Here is an 11401-nt window from a genome sequence, read left to right as displayed (position 1 = left end):
TTAAATAGCATGAGAACAGTTATAAGGCAAAAAATCAGCAAGTTCAAACTAATATACTACAGAACAAATTGAATGCATGTGGCATTGTATGGCTACCCAAGCAGCAGAAGGAAGCTGGACATTTTGGGCCCTGAAGGCAACAGTTCAGAAACGGCCCCCCTTCCTTCATTAACAGTGAAATAAACATCTCCAGCAATGCAGGGGCTAGTTGGATGATATTAACACTTCTGAAGAAAGAAAAAAAGGAGGTAACTTCCAGGAACAATTATTCTTGTTTTAATTTTCCTTTGTTTTCTGTTCCTGATATGTGCATTTTTGACAAACCACAATTTCCTTGAGTTTTCTCATCAATAGATTGGAGATAACAATCAGAGTAGTGGGCTGAAAATCAGGAAATCTGAATTGGAATTCAAATCTATCATTTACTAGTTGCTGTGTGACCTTGGATACATCACCCCCTCCATCAATTTCTTCTTCTGTGGCATGAAGAGGTTGAGATGAATGGTCCAGAGGGTCCACACCAACTCTAATGCATAAGGCCATAGATAGATCACAGCTTGTTGTGAGAGTTAAAAAAAAAATGATGATGATCTATATAGAAGTACTCTGTAAGCCATAAAGTAGTATACCAATGTCAAGGATATTAATGTTATCCAGTTCCATGTCGTCAAAAAAAGCCCTGCTGTTCTCCAAGTTTAGTGGCAAGTTTCTGATAATTCTTTTTAACTATCACTCATCCAATAAACACAAATTTGGACTAGTCTGTTTAAAGTTCACCAAGGCATCAGCAGTGATTTCAGGGTTAAGTTCTTGACTCAACTCAGAATCATAGGGACTGCTAGAACAGTGGAAGCTATGATGGACCACTCCAAGTTTGCTTCAAGACCTTTAATGATCATAAAGTCCCCTTCCATGGGGCTTGGGAGGCCTCCTTGTGGGAGAAAGTTGATTTCTAAGTCATTCCCTCTTCCTCCACACATCCCCACATCTCCACCCTGCCTTTAAGGACACCAACACTTTGTCACTTTACTAGCTGCAATGGGGATTTAGAAAACGTCCCCAAATAATAAGCAGCTTGCTAGGGCCTAATTTGTGAGGCCAGCTCATCCTGCGTCCCGCACACCAGCTCAGGAACAGATCAGATGCATGCACCCAGAGAGAACGTTGTGCCGGTGGAGAGGCTTCCGTGCAGGGAAGTCAGAAGGTAGCTGAGGTCTGGGGGTGGGAGCGAGTGGTGGCGAACTCCTAGGTGCGTCCTGCGCAGAAGGGGAGGAGGGGCCGGAGGAGATGCGCGGTCCCTTTAAGACCCCAATGCCTGCTTAGCCAGAGAGGGGGGGTGCAGGGGGGCGTTGCAAGATGGGGAAAGTCGCCCGCTGAGCCTCACACTTTCTCCCGATATCTTAACTTTCGGGTGGGGGGAGCAGGAATAAAGCCGTGGTGCCGGGGCGGAGAAGGAGTGCGGGCTGGCAGCTGCTGCCCGCTCGCCGACTTCCCGCCTGAGCCGAGCGGCGGGCCTCGCGGGCTAAGTGGGGAGCAGACAGTCGGCGGGCGGGCAGGTGGCCCCGGGCCGCCGCGCCCGCGCCTTGGCTCTGCCCCCAGGAGCCTAGCGAACCACTGCTCCCTCGTGGTGTGAGGGCGGCGATGTTTTTCCTCCCACCCACTTTTGGGTCCCCCCTCCCCCATCGCGCTCCCTCTAGCTCTCGCCACAACCTGCGAGCCCCAGACCTCGGAGGAGCACCCCAGGGAGCTCAGAGCGCGTGCACGCGTGGAAGACGGAGGACGCCAGTGGGCAGGTCAGTGAGCAGTGCCCGGCGCCCTTTCCCCCTACCTTCCTTTCCAGCCTTTGCACAGGTAGGGTATCTTCTGCTGGCTGGAGCCGCTCGTGGAATTTCCTTCAGGGCTCCCCGAACTCTCTTAATTTGCCACCCCAACTCGTTCTAGAGCCCAACTGGCAGCTGCTGGGCTAAAGATGGGGTCCAGGGCTCTGGACAGAAGCACGTTGGGGACTCTGGATTCGAACTCATTACTCTCCATTTCCCATGGGCCTGCATATCTCTATGCTCTGGCGCTTTGGGGAGGCCGCTTGGGAAGCTACCTAATGGGTTCTGCAGTCCCCTTAGTCGTCGCCTGTGTCCTGAACCTTTCCTTCTCACTTGCTGAAGTGCTGTGAACCAGTGGATCATTAATACGTGCTAAAGTTAACGAAACAGGGAGGACGGGCGAGAGGCTCTTCTATCCTGTGGACGTCTGCTTCATTTTCCATCCGTGATCACTAGGGTCAGGGTTTGAGACGCTAGGCTCAGGAAGCAACACAGTTTCTCACCAGAGTTCAGGGCCTGGAAAACCTGCCTTCTAGTTCCTCCGGTCCTGCCACTAATTATATGAGAATGGGCAATTGAGTTTTCTGGTATACAGCGTGCCTGAAGTTGTTGTGGGGGATGAAATGAATGGTAGATAGCAAGGTGTTTTGCAAGCCAAATGAAAGTCCTTGTTTGTCAGTCATAAGCAGCAATGAAGGCATTGAGTCCGACAAGAGAAATGCCTGGCTAGAACTGCTATTTTTCAGTGGCAACCCACCACTAGTGAACTGAGCTTTTCCTGTTGGGAGGTAGAGTGGGAGAGGATTTTAGCCCATGGACCCAGGGTAGAATGCAGTTCTTTCTTATTATTTATCAGAGAATTGCTACCCTAGGGTATATCCCATAGATGATAGTGAATGTGAGATTACAAGGTCAGTCAAGCCTCTCTGGGAGGATTAAAGAGACATTGTGGGGCATGAAGAACTGGCTGACTGACATGTGTTCAGCCCTTAGCCTTCCCTTCGAAATGTCTCTTTGGTTCTCTTCTACCCAGGAGACCTCTTCTGAGAATGGACAGACTCCTGACAGCTTGATGGCCCAGATTGCCTTGCAGTTACAGCTGGGCAACGTCCCTTTGCTTGATGCAAATGAACAATGTGAATGCTTGTTTCATGGATGCGCTTTAATCTACATATATTTTTTAGGTTCTGACATGTTTCTTTTTCTCTTGTAAAGCCCACTCTCCCTCCCCCTCCTCAGTGTTAGTTACAGGGGTTTTGTTTTCTTTCTTGCTTTCTTGTGGCCTGGATCCCACCAAAACATGTCAATGGCTACATTTTTAAGTAACCTATAAAAGAACCAGTGCAAGTCCAATGGCACAACAGCCTGTGTGAAGCAGACAGAGAGTTAATGCAGAAATAACTCCAGTTAACTGGGTCAAAGTATAATTTGAAAAATTAAGGACAGTTTGGCTCTCTGCAAGTGTAAGAGTCGGCATGTTTGCTGAGCAATGCTTGCCTGTGTTTATTGCTGCAGTCTCTACAAAGGTCTTGAACCACCCACTCTTCCAAACGAAAAAGTTAAAGGGATAAAGAGAAATTGAATAGGGAAGAGACCTGGAGAGGGAACTTGTCTTGGTTTATATTTCTGCACAGAATACAAAGGCAGGACTTCAGGATCTTATAAATCAAAAGCGAGGATTTATAAAGCAATTCGTTTTCTGATGTTCTCCATCACAGCCTGGGAGGCCACACAGATAACAAGAATACCAAAAGAGATTAATTACTCTCTTGTCACCAACTTTTCTATTTGCTCATAACATTAGTTGGGACTCAAGAAAAACCAAAAATCAAACAGCTATTTTTCTTGCCAGCTTGAGTTATGAAGCAATGCTACTGTTCACGGAATCACCCAACCATTGTACAAGAAAAACAACCCTTTTGGTTCTTGCATTGGGAGATCTGAAAACTGTGGTTTCAAAAATACCCCCTGAGATCCATATGTAATTGTGATAAATTGGATTTCAGTGGTTTAAAAAATCTTTCTCATTTGGAGGCTTGAGGGATAAGCTTATTAACGTAAACTCAGAAAGAACCTCACTAGGTGGGTAGCTGTGTTAAATTGTTCATGCAAATTATTTCAAGGTAACCTGGTAGCTCTCGGAGGACAGAGACATTCTGAGTGATTGAAGATGGACCACAGCTCACAGAGGGGACTAAGATGGCAGATCTCAGGCCTTTGGCAGGCTAGGAACAAGTCCTAGGAGAACTTAATCCTTGTTTAGGGAACAGGGAAGAGGTAGAGAAGGCAGAAGGGTACTGCAAATGCTGGCTGATGGCACAAATTATTCTCTATGATTGGTTCTTCTTCGGTTGCATAGTCATAATTTGAAACAATGGATTTCCAATTATGCAGCCAACTTCATAGCATTTAAAGTAGGAGCTGTGGCATCCACATCATGGCCCAAAGACAAGTCAATTCTCCATAATGATCATCTTGTATTCCTTCCAGCTCCTTATACTCCATATTTAGGTTGGACCCTCTAAAAAGATCAATGAGCTGAGTTCCCATCCAGAGTTAATCCCAGATTGAAATGGTGTTTCTAGAATATTTAAATATTTTCACATCACCCATTGGAAGAATTTTGCAAAATAGTAAGTCTATGAAAATACCTGTGACTGGATATGAGCTATAACAAACTTTCCGTGTTCAAAGGCTCTCAAAAAATTTAAGACTTTTACCCCTTAGGCTGGACATATAAATCTCATATTTTTAAGAATTGTAGTTGCTTTGATGATCTTTTGTGTGGTGATATATTATGAACACTTTGCCTATTTAATTTTGCCTAAATTTCCTTAAAAGTAGCTCGTTTTAAATTTCCATTTCAGAATGGACTTAATGTGAGAGGAATATATCTGAGTCATTCAGGAATTTAACTGCATCCATTTGTTAATTACATCTGCGTTTTCCAACATTAGTAAGCCAAACTGAAGATCCTTATAGATGCCATAGAAGACACAAGAGAAACACTAATCAGTTTGTGCTTCATCCCTAAAGGATTAATAAAACAGTAGTCTTGAAGCTCAGATTAGTTAACTTTCATTTCAGACATTGGGTCTCATGCCCGTGATTTTTATCTAGTTTGCCAAAGTAGCTGTTTTGCAAACCCAAGTTCCCCCTTCCTCCTAAAGAAAATCTCTTGAGAAATCAACTTTAATTCTTTTAGAATTAAAATTCAAAATTTATTTTTATTTCCTTATGACTTGCCAGTAAGGATTCAGCCTTAGCATTGGATAGAAATACATGTTCATCTACTTGAATTTTCCCCTACAATTTTTGCAAGACAAGAGAGGTAGGTTCTGTTTCTTATGCAGAAAAACAATGATTGTATTTATGTAAATTCCCAGCATTTTTCCCCTAGCAAGTTAGAAACCTAAGCATCAGTGATCTCCATCACTTCTAGAGGATCTGTTTTAAGCTATTTTTTCTGCTTTCTTCCCAACAGCTTGACTATACCAGGCCCTGAAAGTTTTGAGTTGCCTTTTACCATGGCCAAAATGAGAAAAAAGTGGAAAATGGGAAGCACGAAATATATCTTTTCCTTGTTGCTGTTCTTTCTTTTCCTAGAAGGGAGCAAAACAGAGCAAGTAAAATGTAAGTGTCTCAAGTTTAAAAAACAGGATGCTTTTTTGTAATTTCTTTGAAAATGCGGTTATAATCTGTGTGGATTGTGGCCATGCCATTATTCTAAGAGAAGAAAGTGAATGTTACTGGTTTATTCATGAGTTGATAAAAGAGCTTTGAATCAAGCTAACTAAATTTGGGCCGGTTTTTCTGATTATCATATAGTTCTCATCTCATAGAACACATGGCACATTAGCCTATTTTCCTTTTCTGTTTTAAACTGTATAAATCTCATTCCATTTTACATAACTCTAGAAATATCTGACAGATGAACTGGATTTTTCCCCAGATTTCAGACTCTTCAGCAAAGGTTTTCAGTTTATGAAAAGGAATAACAGAAAAGAAAAAAGAAAAGAAAAAGTAAATTGGGTTCTCCCTATTTTCTTATGCTGAAACACGAAGAAGGAAACAACCTTCACATTAACTGGATTCAGCTGAAAAACCCTTTGAAGAAATTGAGATTCTAGGGACCGTGAGCAAATTGGATACCATTTATTGAAAGGAATAATACCCCACAAAGCCAGAGAATATTTCTAGAAAGTCAGCGATCCATGTGATGAGCTAAAATGTTTGAGAAAGCAGAGTGGCAGGAAGGGAGCTAATTAACCCTCTTTGACTCATATTTGGGAGATTTATGAGTAACCATTGATATCTCTGCACTTGTTAGGAGCTTTCGGCTCTCTTCGCACAGTATGAGCCTCATCTTCTTTGCGCCACTTACAGCCATTTCTGAGGTGGACACTTGCTCCAAATTTTAAGGAAAAGCCCTAGTTCCCCCTTTTTGCTGCATCAAAAGAAGCGCAAAGTGGAACTAGTCCAAGAGGGGCATTCTCTGCTCCTCTGAACTTATTCATGAGAAGGAATTGTGAAAATATTCTTGGTAGGAGCTGAAGCAGCATCTGAAGCTTGTCATTTAAACATTTATCCTTTATCAACAGAAGTTAAATATATTAGGCATGAGGTTTGTTGACGGACAGAACAGGGCCAAGCCTATTCCATTATTATGTGTGTTTCTGTCCCACTATGATTTTCATAATAAACTTAATCTTTTACCTAGAAAAATAGTGCTTTTGATTAGGCTTTTAAATGTGAGTGATGTGTGGTGATATCTAGTATGATTGGTCTGTAAGAGGAACTTTAGCAGGACATGATCTCACCAAGGAAATGTGGATCAGCCTCTCCCCTTGTATTCTTTAAATCAGCGGTCCCCAACATTTTTGGCACCAGGGACCAGTGCTCCTATGAGAATCTAATGCCGATGATCTGAGGCGGAGCTGAGGTGGTGACGCTAGCACTGGGAAGCAGCTGTAAATACAGTTGAAGCTTTGCTTGCTTGTCCACTGCTCACTTCCTGCTGTGCAGCCCAGTTTCTATGAGGCCAGGATCGTTATGGACCTGCAGCCCGGGAGTTGGGGACCCCCACCTTAAATGACCATCTCCTTCCACTTGACTGTGGTCCATTAGATTCCTCCTCTTCCAGAAATTCTCTTTGATTTAAGTGGACCTGATAGAAAATTTGTCCATACACTCACAGCTCAGCTCAGCTTCAATCAGCTGGGCTTAAAATTCTTCCACTCTTAGAAACTTCCTTATGGCCTTTTACAGATGGTATCATGAGAGAAGTTGGCAACTCTTAGAAGACCATTTCTTCTGGGAAATTGCCCATCCATATTTATGAAGAATTGAGGAATATTGTCCATGTAATGTACAGCTTAATTGACACACCAAAAACAAAAACAAAAACAAAAACAACTTAAAAACTATTTACAGACCGCAAACAATTACTTTCTAAGATTTCCTACGGACTATGAATTTGTCTTAAGCACTTTTGATATTCAGTTGGTATTGAAATGATTATATACAACATGGCCTAGGGCACCAGTTCTGGTCTAGTGTTTAAGGCTAATAGACAGATGATGAGGCGAAGGTCATGGTAATTCCCTGAATAAGCTATTCAGCATCATTTCGGGTAGCTATACTAAGGCTAATTGTCTTGAAGACATGTGCAAAGTTATCTCCACTAAAGGAGACTCTCAAAACATATGCCCTATGTATGTTCCTGGATGCACACATACACAGACACACACATATACATCATGCACAGAACTTTAGATTGCAACTCTAACAGTGAGAAATTAGAAGCAGTGGAAATGTCATTTCTCTGGGGAACAGTTACATAAATAATCCATGTAATGTATGCTACCATTAAAAAAAAACTATGAATTTGATCTCAAAGGCAAGGGGAGTAAAAGCAAAAATAAATGAATGGGACTTTTATCAAACTAAAAAGCTTCTGCAAGGCAACAGAAACCATTAACAAAACAAAGAGGCAAACAACTGAATGGGAGAAGATATTTGTAAACAACACTTCCGATAAGGGGCTAATATCCAAAATACACAATGAACTCATACAGCTCAATAACAAATAAAACAAACAATCTAATTAACAAACGGGCAGAAGACCTGAACAGACATTTCTCCCAGGAAGACATACAAATGGCTAACAGACATGAAAAGATGCTCAACGTCACTAGCTATTAAGGAAATGGAAATCAAAACCACAATGAGATACTACCTCACATCTGTTAGAATGGCTATTATCAACAAGAAAATTGACAAGTGTTGGAGAGGTTGTTGGGAAAAAGGAATCCTCATACATTGCTGGTGGGAATGAAAATTGGTGCAGCCACTATAGAAAATAGTATGGAGGGTCCTCAAAAATTAAGAATAGAATTACCGTATGACCCAGCAAATCCCTCTTCTGGGTATCTACCACCAAAATTTGAAAACATTTATCCATGAAGATATATGCACCCCAGTGTTCACTGCAGCATTATTCATGGTGGCCAAGATATGGAAACAACCGAAGTGCCCTTTGGTGGATGAGTGGATAAAGAAGATGTGGTACATATATACAATGGAATATTACTAAGCCATAAGAAGAGATGAAATACTGCCATTTACGACAACATGGATGGATCTTGAGATTATCATGCTAATCAAAATAAGTCAGACAGAAAAAGTTGAAAACCATATGATTTTACTTATATGCTGGATATAAAATTGAAAGCAACAAAAGAACAAGAGAAACAAAACCCATACACACAGACAACAGATTAGTGGTTACCAGAGAGAAAGGGAGGAGGGAGGAGGTAGATAGGCTACGTAAAGGGGGTCAAATATATGGTGATGGAAAGAGATTTGACTTTGGATGGTGAACACTTAATTCAAGAAAGAAAGAAAGAAAATTTGATAGCCCTGGAAAATGCTTATATTAACTTATTTTAAAATTTCTTAAATTATAAAATTAATAATACTCGTACAAAACAATATGAAAGTATGAGTTTATAAAGAACCTGTATCCCTCAACTCTTATCCTACTCCCCACAAGTAACTATTACTAACAGTTTGCTTGTGTTCATTCAAACTCTTCTGTGTTATAAAAACATACATTCCTATAGTTTTTTTTACAAAAATGGGATATATATATCTTTTTTGTAATTTACTTTTACATCCTTCAATGTCAGAACACAATATAACAGTACCATATTCTTTCTAGTGCCTGCATAGTTTCCAGTTGTATAAATGTGCTATGGTTTATTTAACCAGTTCCTTTTTGTAAATATTTGGTTTATTTCCAGGTTTGCTATTACAAGTAAGGAATTAATGAGCACCTTTAGACACTTAGGCAAGTATTTGTGAAGAATTGTTAGGCAAAGTGTATTTTCAGTTTCAATCTTGTAAGGACTGTCAAATTGTCCTCCAAAAAAGTTGCATCAATTTATATTCCCACCATCTATGTATGTGTACATTTCAATATTCCCTTATCAAAATGTTATTAATATTTGTATTTGGGGTCCAGTTTAATAGGAGAAAGCATATTTCAGTTTTGGTGTGATATTTTCCTATTACTGGAGCACCTTTTCAATTATTTTTATTTAATTTTTTTTTAATTTAACATATATTTATGGAGCAAATACTGTTGGAAATCACTCTTATAGGTCATGTAGAGCAGAGGTCGCCAATCCCTGAGCCGCAGACTGGTACCTGTCCGTGGCCTGTTAGGAACCAGGCCGCACAGCAGGAGGTGAGTGGCGGGCAAGCAAGCTAAGCTCCATTTGTATTTGCAGCTGCCCCCCCAGCACTAGCATCACCACCTCAGTTCCACCTCAGATCATCAGGCATTAGATTCTCATAGGAGCACAGATCTCTAGTGCCAAAATGTTTAGGGACTGCCGATGTAGAGAATAAAAAGAATCTCTTTTTGAGGGGAGGAGAATACTCTATTATTTTATTTTATATTAGTTTTTGGTATACAACACAATGGTTAGATATTTATATAATTTGTGAAGTGATCCCCCGATTAGCAACCATCTAGTACTATACAGAACCATTACAATAACATTGACTATATTCCCTGTGCTATACTCTACATCCCTGTGACTGTTTTGTAACTACTAATTTGTATGTCTTTATCCCTCCAACTTTTCCATCCATTCCCCCAACACCCCTCCCCTCTGGCAATCACCAGTTTGTTCTCTGTATCTCTAAGTCTGTTTTCCTTTAGTTTGTTTATTTCTTTTGTTCCTTAGATTCCACATATAAGTGAAATCATATGGTATTTACCTTTCACTGTCTGACTTATTTCACTCAGCATAATACCCTCGAGGTCCATCCATGTCATTGCAAATGGTAAGATCTCATTTTTTTAACGGCCGAGTAATAGTCCATTGTATATATGTACCATAATTTCTTTATCCAGTCGTCTATTGATGGACACTTAGGTTGCTTTCATATTTTGGCTATTGCGAATAGCGCTGCAGTGAAACTAGGTAGAGGTGCATAGATCTTTACGAGCTAATGTTCTGGTTTTCATGGCTACTCAGAAGTGATGTTGCTGGGTCAAAAGGTAGTTCTAGTTTTAATATTTTGAGGAATCTCAAAACTGTTTTCCACAGTGGCTGCACCAATTTGCAGCCCCACCAAAAATGTACGAGGATTCCCTTTTCTCCACATCCTTGCCAACATTTGTTGTTTTTTGATTTATTGATGATAGTCAATCTGACAGGTGTGAAGTAATACCTTATTATAATAGGTTTTGATTTGCATTTCGTTTGATTAATGACTTTGAGCATCTTTTCATAAATCTATCTGTATGTTCTCTCTGGAGAAATACCTATTCAGGTCTTCTTCCCATTTTTTAATTGGATTGTTTGTTCTTTTGGTGTTGAGTTGTATGAGTTCTTTATTATTTTGTATATTAACCCGTTGTCAGATGTATTATTGATGAATATCCTCTCCCATTCAGTAGGTTGTCTTTTTGTTTTGTTGATGGTTTCTTTTGCTGTGTAAAAAATTTTTAGTTTGATGAAGTCACATTTGTTTATTTTTTCTTTCGTTTCCCTTGTCTGAGGAGGTATACTAGAAGAAAAAAATTACTAATAGCAATGTCAGAGAGTTTACTGCTCATGTTTTCTTCTAGGAGTTTTAAGATTTCGGGTCTTAATCCATTTTTAGTTTATTCTTGTATATGGAGTAAGAAGGTGGTCTAGTTTCATTTTTTTTGCATGTATCTATTCAGTTTTCCTAACACCATTTGTTGAAGAGACTGTCTTTACTCCATTGCATAGTCTTGCCTCCTTTGTCATAGATTAAATGACCAGATAGGCATGGATTTATTTCTGGGCTCTCCATTGATCTATGCTAGTACATTTATGCTAGTACCATGCTGTTCTGATTACTATAGCCTTATAGTATAGTTTGACATCAGGTATTGTGGTACCTCCAACATTGTTTTTTTTTTGTTTGTTTTTTTCTCGTTTGCCGTGGCTTTTCAGGATCTTTTATAGCTTCATATAAATTTCAAGATTATTTGATCTAGTTCTCTGAAAAATGCCATTGGTATTTTGATAAGAATT

At 40.2% G+C, this 11401-nt stretch overlaps 1 protein-coding gene across 1 annotated transcript in view; it reads left to right on the top strand.

Annotated features, from left to right (window-relative positions):
- Positions 1-1377: 1377 nt before the first annotated feature.
- The window catches only part of CHRDL1 (chordin like 1), a 140142-nt gene continuing 130118 nt past the window's right edge, over positions 1378-11401 (top strand). The window contains exons 1-2 of the mRNA XM_039874772.1: positions 1378-1793; positions 5305-5453. Coding sequence (XP_039730706.1) covers positions 1642-1793; positions 5305-5453 — 301 coding nt within the window. The 5' untranslated portion in view covers positions 1378-1641. The remainder of the gene's footprint in view (positions 1794-5304; positions 5454-11401) is intronic.

The sequence above is a fragment of the Pteropus medius genome, unplaced genomic scaffold (genome assembly GCF_902729225.1).
Source record: "Pteropus medius unplaced genomic scaffold, Ma_sr-lr_union100, whole genome shotgun sequence".
NCBI lineage: Eukaryota > Metazoa > Chordata > Mammalia > Chiroptera > Pteropodidae > Pteropus > Pteropus medius.
This window is presented reverse-complemented; position numbering and strand designations above follow the sequence as displayed.